Genomic DNA, 26279 nt, shown 5'->3' with positions numbered 1-26279 from the left:
TGACCTGAGCCGAAGGCAGACGCTTAACGACTGAGCCACCCAGGCGCCCCAAGAGTCTTAATTTTTAAAAAGACAGGAAAAAAACATTTTTTTAAAGACAGGAAAATTTTAAAAGACACATAAAACTTTTACAAATGGGGGCGCCTGGGTGGCTCAGTCGTTAAGTGTCTGCCTTCGGCTCAGGTCATGATCCCAGGGTCCTGGGATCGAGCCCCACATCGGGCTCCCTGCTCGGCGGGAAGCCTGCTTCTCCCTCTCCCACTCCCCCTGCTTGTGTTCCCTCTCTCGCTGTGTCTCTCTCTGTCAAATAAATAAAATATTAAAAAAAAAAAAAAAACTTTTACAAATGACAAGTACTGTCAAGGAAATTGAAAATTCAATGGATGGGGGTTTATAAGCAGATTAGTCAGAACATAAAGAAATAATTACTGAACTAAAATACAGATCTGAAGAATAATCATGAATAAGAACAAAGATACAAAGAAACAGAAAGTATAAAGAAACGGTAAAACAGGGGGGCCTGGGTGGCTCAGTTGGTTAAGCATCTGCCTTCAACTCAGGTCGTGATCCCAGCGTCCTGGGATGGAGCCCCATGTCAGGCTCCACGCTCAGCAGGGAGTCTGCTTCTCTCTCTGCCTCTGCTCCTCCCCCCTGCTAGTTCTCTCGCTCTCTCTCTCAAATAAATGAATAAAAAAAAATCTTTAAAAGAAGAGAAAAAGGGTAAAACAGATGCAGAAGATGAATAGACAGTGTGTCCCAAATTCTGGAATGAGAATTAGGGGGGAAAAAAAAAAGTCAGGAAAGAGCTCTGCTTCTACTTAGGATGTAAAAAGCCGCAGAGAAGACCATCTGCACCTAACATCAAGCAAATTTGAATAATCTATAAAATCATAACCTTTCTTGAGTCCATTAGAGACCCAAAGTCACAAGGCAACCAAGTAAATAAGATTTTCCTCCCTCAAAGGAAAGGCGTAACACAAACTGTTCACTCTTGGGTAGACTTAGGGGAGGAAAGCAGCCCCCATATAAGTAGGTAACAAGAAACCAGCTAAAATTTCAACATATTGTCAGGGACAAATGTGGATAGAGTGTGCTTTTGGAACAGACAGGAACCCCAGACACAAAGGGACACCACCAGAAAAACCAGGGTCCTTCAGTGGCACAGGCATGAGGAGGTGATCAGCCACCGCTGGGGAACAGAATGAAGCCAGAACTCGTCTCTGATGGGAACCAAAACCCCCGAGCCGCTGGAAAAAGAGGCAACAAGCAATGGAAGAAAAAAAATCCCTTGCTTCCACGGGAAGAGCAGAAGTTGACTTTGGTGGAGGGACAGAAACACTCCTGTTACCAAGACAAAGATCCACTGCTTCAGGAAGAGGGGCAGTGGCAAAAACCGCCTGTTCCAGGAGAGAGGCAGGAAACCCACCGGGCCCAGGATCCTACTCTACTACCAAGCATTCACCTGCTACCCCTGAAGGGAAGAACAACGAATGCTCTCCTGCCCAAGACCAACCCCAGATCCAAGCTGGCTTTGGCTGTACTGGGGAGCCCAAGCCCTGAAGTGCAGGTACATAGGACTGCCCAATACTGAGGATGGACCATGAAAATACAGAACTTCCGTTATTCCCACAAGCAGGGCACCAAGTAACAAACATGTGCAACTGCTACTGGGGAGTGTCAAGCACATGGAGAAAGGGTCCCCTCAGAAAGGCAGAGAGCTGGGTGGACTGGGGACACTGAGGAGAACCCTCCAGGTCCCAAAACCCCATTCTAAGCATAAGGAAGAGCTAAACTTGAATTTGAATCCACAGCTGGAAGAATTTGAAACCTGTGGTGATGTGAAGCCTGAATATAAGGAAAACAATAAAAATCTGAAACACAGCTCAACTGCTGACGACCTTGAATCAATCCCACCCTAATAGCATGCTAAAAGAAATATGCCCACTTCTCAGCATAAACACTATTTGCTTGAGTCTCTACCGATTTTCCACAGATAATATCCATCATTTGTTTAAAAAAAAAAAAAAAGATGACACACAAAAATTCAGGAAAAAAGACCCCAGAATCAGCAGAATTGGGTTCAAAGATGACTCAGATGTTGGCACTATCAGACAGGAACATTAAAATAACCATGATTAAAAGTCACAGAGAGGGGCGCCTGGGTGGCTCAGTCGGTTAAGCATCTGCCTTTGGCTCAGGTCATGATCTCAGGGTCCTGGGATCAAGCCCCACGTTGGGCTCCCTGCTCAGCGGGGAGTCTGCTTCTCCCTCTCCCTCTGCCCTGCTCATGCTCTCTCTTGCTCATGTACTCTTCTTTAATAAATAAATAAAACCTTTTAAAAAAAATAAATAAAAATAAAAGTCACAGAGACAGAAATAAGAATGGAGGGTGCCAGGGGCTGAGTGGAGGGGAAGATGGGAAGTGACTGATGCATATAGAGTTTCAGTTTTACAAGATGAAAGGGTTATGAAGATAGATCTTGGTGTACACAGTTAAATACATTCTGAATGTATTTAATAGTACTGAACTGTATGCTTAAAAATGGTTAAGGTGAGTTTTACGTTATATATATTTTACCACAATTTTAAAAATGAGGGGAAAAAGGAGCTAGTACAAAGATATATGACTTTGTACTATATGAGGGGGCGCCTGGGTGGCTCAGATGGTTAAGCATCTGCCTTCGGCTCAGGTCGTGATCCCAGGGTCCTGGGATCGAGCCCCATGTCCAGCTCCTGGCTCGGCGGGGAGTCTGCTTCTCCCTCTGCCTCTCCCCTTGCTCGTGCTCTCTCTCTGTGTGTCTTGAATGAATAAATAAAATCTTAAAAAAAAAAAAAAGATGTATGACAGTCTTGTATCTTGAATGTAGTGGTGTTTTCACGAAGCTACAGAGGTAATAAAATTGCATACAACACACACACAAGTGCTTGTAAAACTGGTAAAATCTGAAAAAGCTCTGTGGGTTCTACTAATGTCAGTTTTACTGGGGTGCCTGGGTGGCTCAGATGGTTAAGCATCTGCCTTTGGCTCAGGTCATGATCTCAGTGTCCTGGGATTGAGTCCCACGTCCCGCTCTCTGCTCAGCGGGGCATCTGCCTCTCCCTCTGTGCTCACATGTGCTCTTTCTCTCTCTCAAATAAATAAGTCAATACAATGTTTAAAAAAAAAGAAAGAGTATATTTTACTGATGCAAGATGTTACAACTGTCAGAGGCTAGATGAAGGGTATGTAGAATCTCCTTGTATATTGGTTTTTTTACAACTCACTGAGAATCTATAATTATTTCAAAATTAAAACTTTAAAAATATGTGTAACAAGAGATGAAATAAGATTGGCAAGATATTGATAATTGTTGAAGGTGTACAGCTGCAGGTTAATTATACTATTATTTTCACATTTATATGAAAACCTCCAAAATGAAACACTAAAGAAAAAAGTAGCTGTGATTAGTATGTTAAAAGATCTCGTGGAAAAGTTGTACAAATGCTTAAACAAACAGGGAATTTCAGTAGAGAGAGAGAGAGATTAAGAATCAAATGAAAATGCTAGAAATAAAAAACATGACATTAGAGGTGAAGAATTCCTTCAAAGGGCTCACTGTCAGGCTGGACTTCAGCTAAGGAAAGAATCTATGAACTCAAAGATAGGGTAATAGAAATTATCCAAACTGAAATGCAAAAATAAAAAGGGGGGGTTAAAAGAAAGAGAACAAAGCATCCAAACCCTGAGACAATATACCAAACGCCCTAATATATGTGCAGTTAGCACTGCAGAAGAATAGAAAACAGGGCAGAAGTATTTGAAAAGATGTGTTTGGGAATTTTCACACTAACACACCCTAGAAATAACACAAACTGTGGAAAAACAGCATTAAGAGAAAGGTTTGAAGACAGCCCAAAAACAAAATTAACAATTACAGCAGACTTCTTGTCATGACCTATGCAATCCAGAAGAGATCGGATGTGGAAGAAAAGCTGTCACTCCAGCTGTCAGTGGTCAACACCACATTCCTGGTTTTCCTGCCACCTCTCACACAGTTGTCCCCCATCCCGTTCCTCTGCAACACCCTATCTCCACCCCACAGCACAGTTATAATTCCACAGGGTCCACTGTTAGTCCCCTATTTCTCTCTATTCTCTCCATAGGGAATTTCATTCCCCAAGCTCAAGGCCTTAACTTTTACCCACTGGCAGAAACATCGGGGGCTCCCCCTCCTACCTACACCTCTTCTGAGCTGCCTACTTCATATTTTTACTTCAGGGTTTCACAGGCACTCACCATGTCCAACCTGAAGTCACAAGCTCACTTGCCATGATTATCTTTCAACTTTCCCTATCTCAACAAATGCAATCACATACTCAAGGAGTGATCCCCTGTCAATGGCTCCTGACCTCCCATTCAGCCAACAACTGTGCTTCCTAAATATCCCCCAAATCCAAATCCAACCAGCTCTCTACCTCGGCTAATTATTATAGTTCAAACTACAAATTTCTGTTGCGTGAACTATTTTCATAGGCTAATCACGGACCTTGCTGTATCTACTATTGTCCCACTTTAGTCTCCTCCCTGAAGCATCCAGGATCTCACACTTCTGCCTTCCTTAGGCTCTGCTTCAATAGCTTTACATTGGTCTCAGGACTATGACTGATCTCCACACAGCGTGGACCTCAACATACTTGGCGGGCCTCATGTCAGAGCACACACCCCAGCTTATGCCCTGCTCCAGTCACTCTCTCCTCCTGTCAGTTGCTCACAGACAGCACGTTCCCTCCTTGCAGAGTGCCTACGCACAACTACTCTGTCAAGGACCTCTTTTGTTAGTTCACACCTACACATTTTTCAGATGTTGGCTCAATTTTCAGGAAATGATTCCATGTTCTCCATGAAAGTCAGGTTCTTGATGTATGCTTTAATAGCATTATGTAACTCTTCTCTGCAGCACTGAGCACAGCCACAATTTTAGATTTATTTCTACCATTATTTAACTTACGACTTCACCAATAGGCTAGAAACTCCTTGAGTATCAAAGATTATATCTGTTCTTTGTCACATTTTAATGTCTAGCACATAGTTAATGTGTAATACATTTTCATTGGACGAAAAAATGATATAGAGAATATAGACTTAATATATAAGCCACATATATATGAATATGAACATAAACCATAATAATGTTACACTTTCAGAGATATTTTGATATTTACTTACCAAAAAAAGGGTAAACTTAAAAATGTAGAGTGAAAACAATCCCTAACAAAATAAAAATTTACAAAATCTTACCTAGACACAAATTCACTTAATTCTGAATATTCAGTGGGCTCCATTATTATGTTGAGGTCAGTAATAACAGAAGATAAACTCTCCTTATTCTAAAATAAAAAAAAGTTTATCAGATCACAGTAAACATTTAAATAAAATATAAAGACAAAATTGTATTAAAATATGCAAGATGAAATACCACCAAGCAATAGGAAAAGGTAATCTAGAAAAGGCACTGAAAATATTGGTTATTTGTTAAAAGAATAAAATCAGATCTTCACTCCATACCAAAAACCAAAATGAACTCCAAATGAATTACTTACTTAAATGTAAATACTAAGATCATAAAATATTAGCAGGAAACAGGGCAAATACTTCTGCCCTGTTTTCTATTCTTCTGCAGTGCTAACTGCACATATATTAGGGCGTTTGGTATATTGTCTCAGGGTTTGGATGCTTTGTTCTCTTTCTTTTAACCCCCCCCCTTTTTTTTTTTGCATTTCAGTTTGGATAATTTCTATTACCCTATCTTTGAGTTCATAGATTCTTTCCTTAGCTGAAGTCCAGCCTGACAGTGAGCCCTTTGAAGGAATTCTTCACCTCTAATGTCATGTTTTTTATTTCTGGCATTTAACTGATTACTGAGTAAAGAACTTTCTAAGCAAACAATAGAAAAAATAAGCAAATATAATCACATAAAAACTCATTTATATAAAAAAATGACTTTTTAGCTAAAAGAGAAAAAATAAACTGACAAAGATTTTGTACCATGAACATGACAAGGGGAAATGAAAACTGAAAAAAGTAAAAGACATGAATTAAAAACTCAAATGTAAAAATTTACATGGAAAAAAATACTCAATCTCACTAGGAAAAAGACAAATATAAATTAAACCAATGAGATAACATTTTTACCTATAAAATCACTTTGACAATGCATACTTTAAAATATGCATATTCCCTGTACCAGCAGCTTGACTTCAAGAGTTGATCCTAAAATAGCAAAATATGAGGACAAAGACTGGCTGCCTATTACAAAACCCAGAAACAACTCCATATTCAATAATGGGGATTGTGAAATAAACTTAAATATTTTGATCTGTAAATTCAGGTTTTCCCCTTTAGTCTAGTAAATTTTCCTCATAGTTGCCTATCATTTCTTTTTCACTTGTTTCTGTTCTTGTTTTTGCAGAAATCATATATTGACTCTTCATGGTCTTCTAGATTATTCTTTTCACTTGCTCTTGCAGGTGATTTTTCTCAAGACTGTCCTCCATATTCACCTCCTGGTTACTTCCAATGTATTATCAGCACAATAATCAGTTTCTTTCTCTCAGCTCTCCTTCCTCCCACTCAATTTTCTTTAAAAGTTTTCATCTGATAGCCAGAGCAGGTTTTATAGAGTGTGCTCCTGTATTTCCCAGATTAATTCTTTCAAAGTGAACTTATCTCCACTTTCTTATTAATTCGTTTCATGACAGTATGTTTGCATAAATCCTAACTGAAGATGAAAACAACTGGGACCACATTTGTGCTCTCGTCTGGAGCACAGGAGTAGATCTAGCAATTTTCAATATTTCCTAAGAACAAAGTGAGTGAATACTTCCTGACATTTCTCATTTGTCTGGGCACTGTCTGACTTGTCTCTGTATTTTGAGCGGCTAGAGAAATGGATATTGAGGGTTTATAATCTTTGTTTACTTTTCAGCTGCCTGATGATACAGTGGGAATTGTTAGGAGCAGCTACAGTTTAAGTAGGCTGGCTGTTTGTGGGCATCTACCACCATATCTAATAAAAAATATAAATTCCAAAGGCACTTAAAAACTGGGCAAAAGATCTCAATAGACATCTTTTCAAAGATGTACAAAGGGGCAGAAAGCATCTGAAATAATGCCTAAGATCATTAGTCATCAGCTGGTCATTCCATTTGACCCAGTAATTCTATTCTTAGATACACACCCAAGAAAAATGAAAACATATGCCTACTTATAAACTTACACATGAATGTTTATATCAACACTAATAATAGCCAAAAGGTGAAAACAGCCCAAATGCCCATCAACTAATAAATGAATAACAAAATGTGATATATCTACACAATGAAATGTTAATCAAAAAAGGAAAAGAATGAAGTAATGATACCTACTACACGAACGAACCTGAAAACATGACCTTAAGTGAAAGAAGCCAGTCAAAAAGATTACATATTAGAAGATTCCATTTAAACAAACTGAACAAAATACACAAACCCATAGAGAAAAAAAATAGATTAGCTGTTGCATAGGTATGGGCAGAAGGAGAGGGACTGAGGGGTAATAGAAAATAAAGGGTTTCCCGGGCACCTGGGTGGCTCCGTCTGTTAAGCATCCGCCTTTGGCTCAGGTCATGATCTCAGGGTCCTGGAATGGAGCCCTGTGTCAGGTCCCTGCTCAGTGGGGAGTCTGCTTCTCCCTCTCCCTCTGCCCCCCCCCCCACCCCGGCTCATGTGTGCATGCACACGCGCTCTCTCTCTCAAATAATATCTTAAAAAAAGGGGCTTCCTTTGGTGGTGATAAAAATGTTCTAAAATTGATGTGTTGATGGTTGTACAATTTTGAATATACTTAATTTACTGAATATATACCTTAAATGGATGAATTATTTGATAGGTGAATTATATCTCAATTGACCTGTTACCAAAAAAAAAAATCTCAGAGGCACATCTTGTCTTTTGTTTGAGGATGTGTGGGTGTGTTCGATTTTGACCTTTTGCCCACCAGGAAAGGCAACTAATCCTATCACCATAAAGCCTATGATTTATAGGCCCCTCTTTTGTTTTTGGCAGTTTGTAGATTCTGTTCAGCCATGGAAAGCTGACTTCAACACAGTTTCCCATCTCTCAACAGCTTGTTATAGGGCTAACCAGGTCTATCCTTCACAGTTGGTAGATGAGGGGAGGGATCTTACAAAGAGCCTGACTTCAAAGCCCCTGCCTCAGTCTCAGCAACACATTACTTTCTATCAAGGTCCATTTAACTTAAGTCTATAGTTCTCATTCTTCTCTAAAATTTAAGAATTGTGGGTACAGGGGTGCCTGGGTGGCTCAGCAGGTTGAGCGTCTGCCTTCGGCTCAGGTCATGATCCCAGCGTCCGGGGATCAAGCCCCATGTTGTTGGGCTTCCCGCTCAGTGAGGAGTCTGCTTCGCCCTCTCCCTCTGCCCCTCCCTGATGCTCCTCTCTTTCTCTCAATAAATGAATAAAACCTTTAAAAAAAAAAAAAAAAAAAAGAATTTTGGGTACATTCAGGAAAAGGTCCTATTAACTTTGCAAAATTTATATACTGTTAATAAAGTACACAGCATCACACTTCAATGTTTTCTTTCATTTGGGTTTGAATGTCATCATATCAGGTACATTTTCTTTGGAGCCTATGATATGGAATTATATTATTTTTTACTGATGTATAATTGATATAGGACATATTATTTTTAGGTATAAAACATAATGACTCAATATTTGTATATATTGCAAAATGTTCACAATAAATCTAGTTAACATTCATCACAATACATACTTACAAATTTTTTTAAAGATTTTAAGTAATCTCAACACCCAACATGGGGCTTGAACTTAAAACCCCAAGATCAAGAGTCTCATGCTCCACTGAGTGAGAAGCAAGGCACCCCACAAATTTTTTGTTAAATGAAAACCTTTAAGATTTAACCACCTAGCAACTTTGAAATAGTTTAAGTATTAACTATAGTTGCCATGCTGTACATTAAATCCCCATGACTAATTTAAAACTAAAATTTTCTACCTTCTCACTCCCTTCACCAATTTTGCACACATCTCCAGCACCCTGCCTCTGGCAACCATGAATGTGATCTCTTTATCTTTGAGCTTTGTCATTTTTTATATTTTTGGCTTTTTTAGATTCTACATAAGTGAGATCATATAGTATTTGTCTTTTTCTAACTTATTTCACTTAGCAAAATAATCTTAAAGTCCATTTATGTTATCACAAATGGCAAGATTTTATTCTTTTAAAGATGTATTTCTTTATTTGAGAGAGAGAGAGCAAGCCCGCACAAGCTGGGGAGAGGGGCAGAGGAGAGGGAAAAGCAGGATCCCCGGTGGGGAGCCTGCCTTGGGGCTTGATCCCCTGGGATCATGACCTGAGCAGAAGGCAGACGTTTAACCGCCTGAGCCACCCAGGCACTCCTCAATCTTTTTTATTAGATGAATAATATTCCAATACATACATCACAACATTTTCTTATCCATTCATCTATGTATGGATACTTGGGTTGATTCCATATGTTGGCTATTGTAAATAATGATGTAATGAACATGAGGGCACAGATATCTTTTTTAGTGTTTTTGTTTCCTTCAGATGAATACCCAGAAGTGGAACTGCTGGATCACGTGGTAGTTCTATTTTAAATTTTTTTTTTAAAGATTTTATTTATTTATTCATGAGAGACAGAGAGGGGGGGGGCAGAGGGAGAAGCAGGCTCCCAAGGAGCAGGGAGCCGGATGCGGGACTCGATCCCAGGACCCTGGGATCATGACCTGAGCTGAAGGCAGATGCTTAACCATCTGAGCCACCCAGGCGCCCTATTTTTAATTTCTGAAGGAACCTCCATACTCTTTTCTATACTGACTGCATGAATTTATATTTCCACCAACAGTACAAAAGAATTCCCTTTCCATCCTGGCCAATACTTGTTATTTCTTGTCTTTTTGATAATCACCATCCTAACAGGTGTGAGGTGATTATTTCATTGTGGTATTTATTTCCACTCCCTGATTTTTTCGTGTTTTCACGTACCTCTTTGGCCATCTACATGTCTTCTTTGAAAAAATGTCTATTCAGATCCTCTACCCATTTTTAAATCAAATTGGTTATTCTGCAATTGAGTTATAGGAATTCTTTATATACTTTGGATATCAACCCCATCAGATACATGACTTGGAAATATTTTCTCCCATTTCATAGGTTGAATTTTCATTCTGTTGATTTATTTTGCTGTAGAGAAATTTTTTAGTTTGATGTCCTACTTGTTGATTTTTGCTTTTGTTGTTTTGCTTTTGGTATCAAACAAAAAAAAAATCAGCACCAGGATATGCCACGGAGCTTACCATCTATGCTTTCTCCTAGGATATTTATGGTTTCTGGTCTTACATTCAAGCCTTTAATCCATTTTGGGTTAATATTTGTGTATGTTGTAAGGCAGTGTTCCAATTTCATTCTTTTGCATGTGGCTAGCCAGGTTTCTGAACACCATTTAGTGAACAGTCCTTTCCCCATTGTATATTTTTGACTGTCATAAATTAATTTACCACATATGTGTGGGTTTATTTCTGGGTTCTCAATTCTATTCCATTAATCTTTTTATGCCAATACCATACTTTTCTGATTACTATAGCTTTGTAACACAACTTGAAGTCAGGAAGCATGATGCCTCCAGATTTGTTCTTTTCCAAGATTCCATTGGCTATTAGGAGTCTTCTGTGGTTCCATACCCATTTTAGAATTACATTTTCTATTTCTGTGAAAACTGCCATTAGATTTTTGATTGGGATTAGACCTGAATCTGTAGACTCCTTTCAATACCTTGGACATTTAAAAAATATTAATTCTTCCAATCCATGAGTACAGAATATCTTTCTATTTATTTGTGCCTTCTTCAATTTCTCTCATCAGTGTCTCATAGTTTTCAGTGTACAGGTCTTTGACCTCCTTGGTTATGTGTATCTCTAGGTATTTCATTCTTTTTGATGCAATTGTTTTTGTAATTTCTCTTCCTTATAGTTCATTATTAGTGTATAGAAACATAACAGATTTTTATATATTGATATTGTATCTTGCAACTTTACTGAACTCACTTATTAGTTCTAATAATTTCTTGGTGGATTCTTTAGGGATTTCTATATAGAATACAATGTCATCTCCAAATAGTGACAGTTTTACTTCTTCCTTTCCAATGTGAGTTACTTTTATTTCGGTTTCTTCCCTAATTGCTCTGGCTAGGACTTCCAATACTATATTGAATAAAAGTGGCAAGGGTAAGCATCCCTGTCCTGTTCCTGATCTTAAAAGGAAAAGCTTTCATCTCTTCACCGCTGAGTATGATGTGGGTTTCTCATACATGCTCCCTCTATATCTACTTTCTTGGGAGTTTATATAAAAAGAGATGTTCAATTTTGTCAGATGCCTTTTCTGCATCTATTGAGATGATCACATGATTTTTATCCTTCATTTTGTTAATCTGGTAGATTGCAGTGATTGTTGCAATTGTTAAACCATCTTTGCACCTCTAGAATTAATCCCACTTATTCAAGATGTATGATCCTCAATGTATTGTTGAATTCAGTTTGCTAATATTTTGTTGAGGGTTTCTGCATCTATGTTCATTGAGGATATTGGCATGTAATTTTCTTTTCTTGTGGTCCTTGTCTGGTTTTGATATCAGGGTAATGAAGGCCTCCTAAAATGAATTTATGAGCCTTCCCTCTTCTATTTTTTTGTTAAGTATTACAGAAAGATTGATATTAATTCTTCTTTGAATGTTTGGTAAAATTCACCAGTAAAGCTGTCTGGTCCTGGACTTTTGTTTGTTGGAAGGTTTTCAATTACGGATTTAATCTTCTTACTAGCAATCAGTCTCTTTAGATTATTTCTTCTTGGTTCAGTCTTGGAAGGTTGTAGGTTTATAGGATTTGATCCATTTCTACTAAGTTGTCCAATTTGTTGGCATAAATATAATTGTATTATTCTCTTATTATCCTTTCTATTTTTGTGATATCAGCTGTACACTCTTCTTTCACTTCTGATTTTGAGTTCCCTCTCTTTTTTCTTAGTGAGTCTAGCTAAAGGTTTGCCTATTTTTGTTTATCTTTCAAAGAACCTGCTCTTGGTTTCATTTGTCTTTTCTACTGCCTTTTTAGACTCTATTTCAATTATTTCTGCTCTGAGCTTTGTTATTTCATTCCAACTTTGGGCTCCATTTGTTCTTATTTTCTAATTCATTGAGGTGTTAGGTTGTTTGAAATTTTTCTTGTTTCTTTAAGTACAAATTTATAGCTATGAACTTCCCTCTTAAGTTGCTCTTGCTGTATTCCATAACTTTAATTAAATTGTATTTTTATTTCCCCTTGTCTCAAGATATTTTATTATTTCTCATTTAATTTCTTCGTTAACCTGTTCATTTTCTAAGTAACATGTTGTTTAATCTCCACACATCTTTGAAGTATCCAGTTTTGTTCTTGCAATTGTGGTCAGAAAAGATGCTTGCTATTAATCTTCTTAAACTGTCAAGACTTGTTTTATGACAGAACATACAATCTATCCTAGAGAATGTTTCGTGTGCATTTGAGAATGTATTCTGTTGTTTGTGAATGGAATGTTCTGTATGTATATGTTAAGTCCATCTGGTCTAACCTGTCATTTAAAGCCCACATTTCCTCACTGATTTTCTGTCTGGATGATCTATCCATTGATGTAAGTGGGGTATTAGGGCCCTACTGTTACTGTACTGCTGTCCATTTCTCACGTTAGCTCTGTTAACATTTGCTATTTTTTAGGTGCTCCTGTTTTGGGTGCAAATATTTTTTTAGAAGATTTTATTTGAGAGAGAAAGAGAGAGAGAGAGAGCACAAGCAGAGGGAGCGGCAGGCAGAGGGAGCAGGGAGCCCGACGTGGGGCTCGATCCCAACACCCTGGGATCATGACCTGAGCCGAAGGCAGACGCTTAATGACAGAGCCACCCAGGCGCCCTGGGTCTTGTTTTTTAATCCATTCAGCCACTCTACATCTTTTGATTAGAGAATTTAGTCACTTTACATTTAAAGTAATTGTTAATAGATACGTACTTATTGTCATTTTGTTATTTTCTGGCTGCTCTGTAGTTTCTATGTTCCTTTCTCCTTCTCTTACTCTCTTCTGACTTTCTTTTGTGGTATACTTAGATCCCTTTCCCATTATCCTTTGTGTATCTACTACAGGTTTCTAGTTTGTGATTACTTACACGTAACTTGCATTTATAACAGTCTATCAAGCTGGTAGCAACTTAAGTTTGAACACATAATAAAGCTCTGCATTTTTACTCTCCTTCCATGTAATTTTACATCTTTTTATCATGAGTATCCTTCAACTAATTACATATTTTTACTACTTTTGGTTTTTTAACTTTCACACTAGCTTCATAAGTGATTAATCTACTACTTTTACTATATATTTACCTTCACCAGATTTATACTTTCATATTTCCATGCAGTAATAAGGGTCCTTTCTTTTCAGCTTAATGAAGTCCCTTTAACATTTCTTATTGAGGTCAGTTTAGTGTTGGTCAACTCTAGGTTTTGCTTGTCAGGAAAACTTTTATCTCTCCTTAAATTCTGAATAACTTTGTCAGAGAGAGTATTCGTGGTTGGAAATTGTTCTTTCAGCACTTTGTGCTACTCCTTTCTGGCCTGAAACATTTCAGTTGCAAAATCTGCTAAAAGTCTAATGGGGGGTTCCCTTGTATTTAACAAATTGCTTTTCTCTTGTTGCTTTTAAGATTCCTTCCTTGTTTTTTAACTTTTGACCCTTTAATTATAATGTGTCTTGGTCTCTTTTGGAACTCTCTGGGATTCCTGGATTCTTCACATAAATTTTCTGTCCCTTTCTCTTTCTTTCTTTTGAGATTCCTATAATGCCAAGGGTCAGTTGACTTGATCCTGTCCCATAAGTCCCTTAAGTTATCTTTCCTTTCTTCATTCTTATTTCTTTTTGCTTCTCTGATTGGGTCTGTTCCTCTGCCCTGTATTCAAGTTCACTGATCCTTTCATGTATTTTGGTCTGCTATGGGAACCCCCTACTGTATTTTTCAGTGCAGTTTTTGTACTCAATTGTCACTTCTGTTTCAAATGCTCTTTTACCCCCTATTTATTTTTTGAAGTTCTCACTGTGTTTATCCATTCTTCTCCCAAGTCCAGTGAGCATCGTTATGACCATGACTTTGATCTCCTTTCACGTAAATTATTATCTCCATTTCATCAAGGTTTTTTCTAAGGTTTTATCTTCTTCTTTAGTTTGGAATATAATTCCTCTGTTCTGCCCTAGCTCTTAATTGTCTCTCAAGTCGTTGTGATATTCAAGGACCCTATTTTATTTTTATTTTATTTATTTGTTTTTAAAAGACTTTATTTGAGAGAGTGAGCAAGAGAGAGAGAGAGGTCAGGGAGAAGCAGTCTCCCCGCTGAGCAGGGAGCCCGATGTGGGGCTTAATCCTGGGACCCTGGGATTATGACCTGAGCCGAAGGCAGATGCTTAGATTGAGCCACCCAGGTGCCCCATTTTTTTTTTCTTTTTAAGATTTACTTATTTTAGAGAGGGAGAGCGTGAGAGCATACCTGGGGGGAATGGCAGAGGGAGAGGGACAAACAGACAAGGAAACTGACATGGGGCCTGATCCCATAACTCTGAGATCATGACCTGAGCCAAAATGAAGAGTTGGATGCTCAACTGACTGAGCCACACAGGCACCCCTATTTTTAACAGATCCCAGTAGTTGAGTAAGTGCCAAGACCAGATATTAATTAAAAATTTCCTTACTCTGGAATCACTTTGTTTTACTGGGTTTCAGGAAGAGTAGTTATGAAAACATTCTTAGCCATTTTCCCTACAAAGCGACACTGATCTGATTTATTTATACTGCATGGAGTATGAATACTGACACATGTTAATTCTGATGTTCTTACAACACCAGACAGTAAAGCTGGAGAGCAGAACTGAATATTCTAACCACCTCTGAGAGTAACAGCTGTGCCAACATGGACAATCATTCAAACTCTCCTGATGTTATTTCCCTTTAAAATAAGGGGGTTGAGCTTAATAGTCTATATGGTCACTTACGGTTCTCACACTGTATTACTATGATTTTATTATAACAGTATTAAGGAAGATAGTTTTATTATTTAGGTTACTTTTTAATTATCTGGTGGTTAAACATCTCCCTCTAGTGGAAATTCCATTTTTAAAAAATGTTCAAGAACACAGAAGCTTGTTGTATCTTCACCTTCTTTTTCTATTAGTGAGCGACTATAAAAATCTGCTCAACATGTAAAATGGCAAAACCATTTTAGAAGGCAATCTGGTACTATCAGAATTTACATGTACATCTCCTATGACCTAGCAATTCTACTACTCTTAAGGCATATTTACACAAGTAAAGCCTAGAATATGTGAGGATTTACCATTAAATAACTTTTTTAGAAATTCTCATCAGCTCATTACATTTGAATTCTAAGGAACAAAGAAATATAGACAGTCCCTTGTTTACTGCTTCTCCAAGAAAGCCCATGAGTCCCACGTATGACATTCCTAAAAATCTTCCTTATTTGAGAGTTGATTGTTTGCAACATCTTACTGAGCAGTCTGGTGCTCAAGAAAAATCATAAATTTGGAAAGTCACAGAGAAAAACCAAGTGTTCTTAACTCTCCCAGGGACAGTCTGCAGCAAATTAAGTAAAACTGAGCAGTTCAAAGATTCCTACTATTTTGAAATGTGAAAAATAACAACTTACATGTCTTTAGAGATTCAACAGTTACTGTGTTCTTTGTCTATCAAAGAATATCAACTGTTCCTCTCCTTAGATTTTTTTCCCCTGCATCCCCCAAAGCATATGAGACAGGAACTACTGGTAGTTCTCAATACATGTACTTCTTTCTTGCACCAATTTTTCACTGGTCTCATGGCCATGCATAATGAAGACTGAATTGCCAGCCTCCCTTGCAGGACGTTATTGGCCAATAGAATGTAGGTGAAATGATGGTTGTTACAACTTGTAGAAAGTATCCTTCAAGAGAAAAGCTAAGCCCTTGATTGCCCATTCCCCCTTCCCGATGCCTGAAGTGCTCAACTGATCATCACACCAGGATTTGGAAGTCACATGGGTAACGGCAGAGCCTGATATTCATAAGGTCACCATACTAGCTCTTGAAAACTTACCTTGCAATTTTAAGCAAAAACAAACAAAAACAAAATTTTGTTTAAGCAATAGAGAAACTTCTAGTACTTCTAATACTTCGATCTACCTTTAAGTTTTCTGTCATATGCAGCTCAACTAATTCTCACTTATTCAGCATGTGAGATAATAGCATACCTTTAAGCCATTCCTAAATGGTCACAAAATTTTCAATCCTGCTTTGGTGGCATGGGATCATAATATTAAGCTCAATATACTACTGATAACAACATTCGCTCTGGGCTGGTGCCCCCACTGCGCAGTAGAGGGCAGGGAACACGGCCACTGCGGCAAGGCCCACGTGGCTTCGGTCCTGTCTGTACTGCCTCACACAGCCAACACGGGACCAGCACGCCAAACCACTAGGGAGCCGCCCAGTGCCAGTTCATGCAGACAACGCCTCGGGTAAGGCGGCAGCCATTCTTCAGAAGCATATCATGGTATAAAACATATCCCCAAACTGTGCTGTCATCCTCGATCTGATTCATAATGGAATCAAACTACCACTGGTGTTTGCCTTCAGAGGCTTAAGTTGACCAAAATATGCAACTTAAACAAAATGAAGTTAAAAAACTACAGTCTGTTTTATCTCTTAGGCCACAGTCCCCCTAATGAACAGGCCAATCAATCTCTGGGGACAACCCATTCTGGAATGTACAGCTCCACTGAGCAGTTGGTTCAGCTCAACTTCAAAGGACTAACCTCTTTTCAGTTGGACTTATGGATAAGCCTCCCAAGGATGAGCCTAGCTTTGCCAACAGTCTAGCTACTCTCCAGATAACCCCTGAAATGACCGTGTAAAAGATAAGCACCAATAGCAGAAATAGCATATAGAACCCCAAGGCTACTAGGATGCTCCTGAGCAGTTTCCTGGGCTACTACAAATGTTCTCAGACGTGGAGATGGACCTTGGGCCTGACTCCACCAACCTCACATGCACTATAGGCCTGGACTATTAATGGAGGCCAGGACGCAGGTATGTATGTGGTGTATCACCACTCTGAATTTAAGATCACATTAGCCCCAAAGAGAAAAAATTCAGTTGGAATGACTATGCCACCTTTTGTAATGGGACAACATCCAGGAGTTCCTGAGCCACCCAAAAGAGAAGCATGGGTCCTGACACAGACTATCCCAAGTGAGACCAATCCATTTGTATCCACATTCTTTTTTAGTCTTCGGCAGATGATCTTTGAGGTCATGCAGAACAATAATTTCACCTTGTGACCCTGCACAGTCCCAAGGCCTGGCGACAACCTGGAAATGTTTACCTCCCCTAAGGCCACTCATCACCCATGCCCTGTGTCAGATCCTGCTCAATCAGCCTTGGCAATGATACACTCCGAATGCTCTTAGTCATCTCAACAGTGTCGAAGGGGGAATACTCTGAGGTGGGAGCAACCTGGGAGCTCTGTCATCAGATGAGGGGCCTAGACATCCCATAGCCCTTCTCAGTCTGCCAGGGCCAGTGACAGCAACCATGGATATGGACTGCAAAGAGTTCTCGAGAAACAAAACCTCTAGCTCAGATACCTGGAAGCAGGCACTCTTGACTAGTTGGGGTGGCCATCTGACACCTTAAGGAGGCAGGGTCCTGATTATCTAACATCAATCCTTGTTCTATACAAAATGGGAAAACTTAGGGCTGTTTTTGTGGTTGAGGACAAGGATCAGGAATTCTGGTACATGACTATAAATATAAGCAAGCATCATGTCCATAGGACTTGGGTTATGACAACTGGTCTACATCTGCTTTGGTTATCCGATAAGTTGTGGCCAAGATAGCCTGCCCGCCCTTCCCTGTGAGTCTCCTTTACACATACTTCTCATAGGCCCAGTTCACAAAACCAACTGGTTAAACTGTTTTCTGCTATCAAAGTTTGTGTCTAGGCCAAGTCAATTCTTGAAATTATGCCTGGATCCCACTCTTCTTGGAGCCAAACTTTGAAGATTTCTGACCTTGTTCTGCCCAACCCTAGCCATATGCTGCACATTATCATTCTGTCTGCTTCCTGATTTTATGCAAAGTCTTAGCCAGAAGTATCTTCCTCCTGCATTGTGTCTTAGCAGTCCAGTGTAACTTGCTGGAGTAACCACAACCCACCTTGGAGTCTAAGCCGCCAGCCCTGAACAGTCTTCAGATGGCTGTGGTTCCAAATGACCACAATCTCATGAAAGGCCCTGAACAAGAACAGCAAATTCAGCTGCTCCCAAATCCCTGATCCACAGAAAATGGGTGAGATAAACATTTTGTTGTTGTTTTAAGCCATTAAATTTTAGGAAAATTTGTTAAGCATAAATAATACATGGCTGGCATATCAGCAGACCACTGAGGGCATCCAGGACTCTTCCCATGACCTCGGGGCTTGCTCTGAGAGACGAGGATGAACTTGCTATCTGCCTTCCAGTAAAGCACCTAGATCCTCAGCAATAACCCTCTCACATGCAGTTGCCAGGATGGTTATACTGTAAAAATGGTATCACTTTGTACAAGCGTACTACAAGAGGACCCTGGCTTCCTCAGCTCAGCCACTGCTGAAGGCTGGGGGGTGGAAACTGCTTAATCACAGTAGAACCTCCGTTACCACAACACACTCCATTTACCTGGATTTCCAGAATCTGAAATTCAAGTTGAAATGTAATCATGTGGCAATTTCCTGATAATCTGTGTCTCTGTAGAACTTTCATTATACCTGTAAATCAGAAAAAATATTTTACTGCAAATAAGTTTCCTTCAGATACCTATTATTTAACTTTGCGTGAACATTTATAATACATGTGGGTATATGTGGGAGAGTTTATGTTAGTATTTACATTACAAATATCTAGAAGAATGTGCAACAAATTGATTTACCTCTGCAAAGTTGGATTAAAGGTAACTTATACTTTCTATTTCTTAATTATACTAAAGATTATAGTAAGACATGCTAGTATAGGGTGCCTGGGTGGCTCAGTTGGTTAAGCGTCCAACTCTTGATTTCAGATCGGGTCATGATCTCAGGGTCATGAGATCGAGCCCTGCACTGGGCTCTGCCCTGAGCACAGAGCCTGCTTAAGATTCTCTCTCCCTCCCCCTTTGCCCCTCTCCCCATTTGAGTTCTCTCTCCAAAAAAGAAAGAAAGAAAGAAAGGAGGAGGAAAGGAAAGGGGAAAGGAAAAAGGAAAGGAAAGGAAGGAGGTACTATAATCCTACACAAGTTTGAATCATAAATGTTCGACGGAGTTTTCTTCCAACATTATCTGACTCTAGTTAAAAACATTAAATTGAATCCACCTATTTACTTCTGTTATCTTTCAAAATTTTATACTTCAATGCATAAAATGCCATATTCTTAAGTATACAATATTTTTTAACATGTTTCCCATGTAACTACAACTGAGATAAAAATATAGAAATTTTAAAATACACTATAAAGTTCTCTCATGCCCTTCTCAAGGCTATATACTACCTGCCCAAGAGATAACCACTATTGATTTTGCTATCAAAGGTATTTTTTAAAAGAGCACAACTTTACAAGGATAAAAGAAGAAAAAGGAGAGTAACTTCGTTTGGAAGGTGGAAATAAGATGGATGAGCTAGATATTACACAGAAAAAGAACTAATCTGGCAGACCCAGGAAAATTAAAACCTAAGCCAGCAATGGGGGAAGCTCAGTATTAAGCCCATTCAAAAGCATTCTGAGGGGCAGCTGGGTGACTCAGTCAGTGAAGCGTCTGCCTACGGCTCAGGTCATGATCCCAGAGTCATGAGATCAAGCCCCACATCAGGCTCCCTGCTGAGCAGGAAGTCTGCTTCTCTTTCTCCCTCTGCCCCTCCCCCTGCTCGTGCGTGCTCGCTCTGATCAACAAGTAAAATCTTTAAAAGATAAAAAAAGCACATTCTGAATAGGCAGCACCAAGTACTTCTGCAGATGAGGTCAACTTAGGAAGACTCAAAGTGGGAAGACTAAGATTTCTGCACTAGCAGAGTTAAAACTGGCCTAAGCTCACTCTCCCATCCTCTCTGTATTCCATCTCTTCCTTTCAAGTATCTGAAGTGCCTAAAGTCTGTCACCCATTTCTGTTTGTATTTCAGACTTCCACTGAGATGAACTACCCAAGACCCTCTGAGGATCAACTCACTATCATGCCAGTCATGAGGGTTGTCAGTGGAAAAGTCAGGAAGCAATTCCAAAAGTGACTCCTTTTTCTTTTTCTTTTCTTTTTTTTTTTTTTTTTAAGATTTTATATATTTGAGAGAGAGTGAGTACAAGTGTGGGGGGGAGGGGGCAGAAGGAGAAGCAGGCTCCCCACCGAGCAAGGAGCCTGACGTGGGGCTCAATCCCAGAACCCCGGGATCACGACCTTAGCCGAAAGCAGATGCTTAACCAACTGAGCCACCCTGGCATCCCAAAAGTGATTCCTTCTTTAAGGGATGATACTCTTGTCCAAAGTTCCCAAATTCCAATGCACAGCTGATAGCTTCCCTTTATAAGTTATCACATCACAGACCCTTGGCAATAAAACTTAAGTCACTGGGACCAGAAACCTTCCTCTTGAAAATGGTCCAGCACCTGAAACATTTATCTTGGCACAGGCCATGTCTGGTAGGAGTAGAACACTGTAGATGAGGCAGCTTTCAGGTCAGTAGTGAACAACTCCTAAGATTTACAAATCAAGGGTGCTGTTGTTCTTTCAATCACTTGTGTCTGTTACTTGTATTAAGATACTTAATGGCAAAGTCTGTGTCTTCCTTAATACCTACCTCAGACAGCTTTAAAAGAGTATTATGCACACTGTGATGTTCAAGGTACCTGACAAAACAAGTTTACCACAACCACATAGTCATATAGTTGTCATATAGTTACATTATAGAATTTTATTTTTTAAGATTTATTTTTAGAGAGAGAGAACCCATGGGGGGGCAGAGCAGAGGGGGAGAGAGAGAATCCTGAACAGACACCCCAGTGAGTGTGGAGCCCAACACAGGCCTCGATCCCACAACCCTGAGATCATGACCTGAGGTGAAATCAAGAGTCGAACACTTAACCAACTGAGCAGCCCAGGTGCCCCTACCTTGTAGAATTTTAATTCAATGCCATGACAACCAATTTCTTATGCATAATAAGGAAAGCTTCAACATCACTTCTAAATTAAAATTAATGCTTACTCTTTTCTTTCTTCTCAGTGTTTGTAAGGTCCTCTGTCTTCATGGAGTAATTTCTTACACTGATGCCAGTAAGTGTGCTTAGAAAAAGAAGTTCTGATTCTAAATGTCCAAGATGACTTCTCAGATCTTTTGAAGAGGCCCATCCTTCAGAATCTGATTGATACATTTCTCGAAGTGATTTTCTAAAAAGCAAATATAACAAATAATTACTCCAATGAAGAAATCACTAACAAGTGTTTTATCTAATAACTACAAATTTCTTAAACCATTTCCATTTTGTCTTTCTTACTTTCTTCCCATGAAAACTGCCTGATTGTTCTCAAAACCAGAGTGGCTACTAACATTGTAATTTTTAATCTCAAATGAACACAAAGCTAACTAAATTATACTATTATATTTCTACCTATTACAAACAATTGTACAATAAATTACAACAAGAGTATGATGCAACACTAAAGTGTCTTTTGGAGAGGGGGGTGGAGGGATGCGTTAGCCTGGTGACGGGTATTAAAGAGGGCACATACTGAATGGAGCACTGGGTGTTATAGGCAAACAATGAATCATGGAACACTACATCAATAAATAAGTTAACTAATTAAAAAAATAAAATGTCTTTTTAAGGTGGAATCTTTAAAATATTCCAAACTAAATGTCTGATATCCCAAGTCATTTCAAGTTATTTTTTTAAGTAGGCTCCATGCCCAGTGTGGAGCTCAACATGGGGCTTGAACTCAAGACCCTGAGATCAAGACCTGAACCAAAATCAAAAGTCAGACGCTCAACCGACTGAGCCACCCAGACAATCCTTAACTCTAACCTCTAAAACAAGTAAAGTTATCACAGAGCATTTAATAGTAAGAGTCGCAGGAAATCTAATACAGGGAGTAAAATTCCAAAGGATTAAGAAATAGCATAATCTCCTTTAAAAACACTATAATCAGACATTCTTCATTGAAAACAAAAACTCAATTTCCTTGAAAAAGAGTAAACTTTCAGCGAATGAATACATTGCATGTTATTGAACTTTTTTTTGGTCATCCTTTATTTCCCTCATGCTCTGCTCCATTCTACGCTGCTGGCTTCTGCCATCTTAATACCTGCCTTCCTTGGATTCCAGGGCATGATTATCATGATTCTCATCTTACATCTTGGGTCCTTCACTGTTCCTGCTTCTTGCAATCATCTACAGAAGAAACCCTAACACTCTTGCTCCTGCTGACCTAAATATGCATTCTCTCATTCTAGAGGAAAACTCAGTCATCAATCTCAACTCTATGTCAGTAACTCCTAAATCATACCTCTAATCATATATCTCTGCTTCCTGCATAGATTTAGCTTGCTAACCCAACAAATGGTTTTTAATCCAAATTGCTGTTCTACCATATTTCCCTACTTCTGTTAGTGATAAAATCTGTCCCTTGATAGCTCAGGCTCCTATCATTGGAGTCACCCTTGGCTCTGTTAATCCCTTCACATCTGGATTTGCTGCCATACTTTCTGCTCTGTCAGAGCTATCCCTCCCTTTCTATTCTTAATTCTACTACATTTGCCTATGCTCTTATGATGAGGTCTACAGGAAATAACCTAGCTCTGTATTGTTTACACTGGAGATCTAATACTTGTGTAAAGTCTGTACAAAATTTTTTGAATTTTGTTTTAATGTTGGGGTGCCTGGGTGGCTCAGTTGAGTAAGCATCTGCCTTCGGCTCAGGTCATGATCCCAGGGTCCTGGGACTGAGCCCCACATCAGGCTCCCTGCTCGGTGGGGAGCCTGCTTCTCCCTCTCCCTCTGCTGCTCCTCTTGCTTGTGCTTGCTCTCTCTGTCAAATAAATAAACAAAATCTTTTTAAAAATTTTTTGTTTTAATGTTAATTGAAAATATTTAAGTATATTCTATATCATCTGAGAGACTACCACATGCTATTTGTATTTGCTCTCATTAAGTGATTTTTTTAAATTACTTTAAGAGACGTCTGGGTGGCTCAGTTAAGCATCTGACTCTTGATTTCGGCTCAGGTCGTGATCTCAGGGTCGATCTCAGCTGAGATCGAGCTGTGCATCAGGCTCTGTGCTGAGCAAGGAGTCTGCTTGGGATTCTCTCTCTCCCTCTCTCCCCAACCCCCACTTGCACATGCACTGTCTCTCTGAATAAATCTTTTTAAAAAAAAAAATTACTTCAAGCTGAGAACACTAATGAAAGCAAGAAACAATCTTCATATATAAATGATAAATTCCTGACAAGCAAATACCAAGTATCACAGAAAACTATGAATGAAAACTCTAAGGTGTTTCCATCAGAGCAAACTGATAAAAGAACTAAAGCATCACATTGAAAGATAGATAATGCAGAATCCAAAAAAGAACCTGCAGCTGAGAAAGGAGAGAATGGGGGGTTATTGTTTAATGGGTACAGAGAGTTTCACTTTGGGATGATGAAAAAGTTCTAGAGATGGACAGTGGTGACAGATGCATGACAATATGACAGTACTTAATACAACTGAACTGCATACTTAAAAAAGGCTAAAACAATAAATTTTATGTATATTTTATCATACACCAAAAAGAGACAAACTGTATATTTTTATATTAGTGATTTACTTTGAGCAAAATATTGTTAGTCCATTTCAATTAATGACATGAGTTTCAATGATTTGGAGTTATACATTTTATTGGCTTTGTAGTTTTGTTTATTGCTTGTTAATTCATCTTGGCATAATTTTTCTTGGTCAAAATTAAGAGTTTCACAAGAAAGTTTTTTAAGACAAATTTACAAAAGACCTGATTTTATTTATTTTTAAGATTTTATTTATTTATTTGACAGAGAGATACACAGTGAGAGAGGGAACACAAGCAGGGGGAGTGGGAGAGGGAGAAGCAGGCTTCCCACTGAGCAGGAAGCCTGATGCGGGGCACAATCCCAGGACCCTGGGATCATGACCTGAGCTGCAGGCACACGCTGAACGACTGAGCCACCCAGGCACCCCTAAAAAGACCTGATTTTAAAAGTCAATGATTTAGGATTCTGGGAAGCTGGTAGAGTAGGAAGCACCAGGAATCTGCTTCCCCACCTAAACAATAATTGCACTGGCAAATCTAGCTGATAAAACTTTTGTAAACCTGTGGAGTCTGCTGAAGGCTTACAACTTCCAGGGTTATATATGTATTAGCTATATTAGACAACTAACTTTAAGACAACAGTCCTCAAGTTGCTCAAAGAAATAGAAGAAATATGAAGAAATAGAAGATATGAAGGAAATTAAGAAAATGATGAGTGAACCAAATGGAAACTTCAATAAAGAGATAAAAAATCCTAAAAAGAGGTGCGCCTGGGTGGCTCAGTTGTTAAGCGTCTGCCTTCGGCTCAGGTCATGATCCCAGGGTTCTGGGATCGAGCCCTGCATCGGGCTCTCTGCTCCACGAGGAAGCCTGCTTCTCCCTCTCCCACTCCCCCTGCTTGTGTTCCCTCTCTCGCTGTGTCTCTCTCTGTCAAATAAATAAATGAAATCTTAAAAAAAAATTCTAAAAAGAAACCAAAAAGGAATTCTGTAGCCAAAAGGCACAATAATTTTTCATTTCAGAAAAATTCACTAGAGGGACCCAAAGGCAGATGTGAACAGGCAGAGGAATCAGTGATTCTGATGACAAGACAACAGACATTATTGAGGCTGAGGTCTAGAAAGGAAAAAGACTGAAGAGAGGAACAAAACATAAAGGATCTGAGGGACACCATCAAAAGGACCAAGATACACATCATGGGAGTCCCAGAAGACAGAAAGAGGTAGACTGAACATCTGAAGAAATAATGAGTGAAAAATTTTATGAATGACATTAATATGAAAATACAAGACATTCAACAAACTCCAGAATGAACTCAAAGAGACTCACGCCAAGATGTAATCAAATTTTCAAAAGCCAATCATAAAGATGAACCTGAAAGCATCAAGAGAAAAGCAAACCATCACATACAAGGGTTCCTCAATAAGATATGAGATTTCCCATCAGAAATTTTGGGCACCAGAACACAGTGGGCCTATATAGTCAAAGTGCTAAACAAAACAAAAACCAAAAACCCCACACAAAAACTGAACCAACAATCCTATGTATACCCCATCTTATTGTGCTTTATAGTGCTTCCCAAATATTGCATTTTTCCTGAAGGTTTGTGGCAATCCTGTGTTGAACAAGTCTATTGGTGCCATCTTTTCCAACAGTATTTGCTCACTTTGTGTCTCTGTACCACATTTTGGTAATTCTCACAATATCTCAAACTTTTTCATTATTATTACATTTGTTATGGTGATGTATGATTAGTGAATAGGATTCACTAAAAGCCCAGATGATGGTGACCATTTTTAGCAAAGAAGTATTTTTTAATTAAGGTATGAACATTTTTTGTTTAGACATAATGACATAGCACACTTAAGACTTTAGTAGAGTGTAAACATAAGTTTTGTATGTACTAGGAAACCAAAAAATTCACTTGACTAGTTTTATTGCGAACTTGCTTTATTGCGGGGGTCTGGAACTGAACTCACAATATTTCTGAGTTATGCTTGTATCTGGCAAAAGTGTCCTTAAAAAGTGAGGAAGAAATTCAGACATTTCCAAATAAATAAAAACCAAGGGATTTTGTTACCACTAGACCTATCATACAAGAAATATTCAAGAGAGTCCTTAAGATAAAAGCACACTAGACTAACTTGACACCATATGAAGAAGTAAAGATCTCGACATAATACAGGGGCAATTGCAAAATCTAGTATTCTTTTTTTTAAAGATTTTATGTATTTGACAGAGAGAGACACAGCGAGAGAGGGAACACAAGCAGGGGGAGTGGGAGAGGGAGAAGCAGGCCTCCCGCGGAGCAGGGAGCCCGATGCG

The 26279-nt window shown here is 38.9% G+C and overlaps 1 protein-coding gene across 3 annotated transcripts in view; it reads right to left on the bottom strand.

The window, feature by feature from the left end:
* Positions 1-26279, bottom strand: part of CENPP (centromere protein P) — a 192386-nt gene that overhangs the window by 164943 nt on the left and 1164 nt on the right. For all 3 annotated transcript variants that reach the window (XM_081802699.1, XM_081802698.1, XM_081802700.1), the window contains exons 2-4: positions 21399-21580; positions 18855-18943; positions 5279-5367 (exon numbers count right to left, since the gene is read on the bottom strand). In XM_081802699.1, the coding sequence (XP_081658825.1) occupies positions 5279-5367; positions 18855-18943; positions 21399-21580 (360 nt within the window). The remainder of the gene's footprint in view (positions 1-5278; positions 5368-18854; positions 18944-21398; positions 21581-26279) is intronic.

This window comes from Leptonychotes weddellii, chromosome 14 (assembly GCF_054177405.1).
Source record: "Leptonychotes weddellii isolate Sample4059 chromosome 14, ASM5417740v2, whole genome shotgun sequence".
Taxonomy (NCBI): Eukaryota; Metazoa; Chordata; class Mammalia; order Carnivora; family Phocidae; genus Leptonychotes; species Leptonychotes weddellii.
Note: the sequence above shows the minus strand (reverse complement) of the source record. Positions and strands in the feature narration are given on the sequence as shown.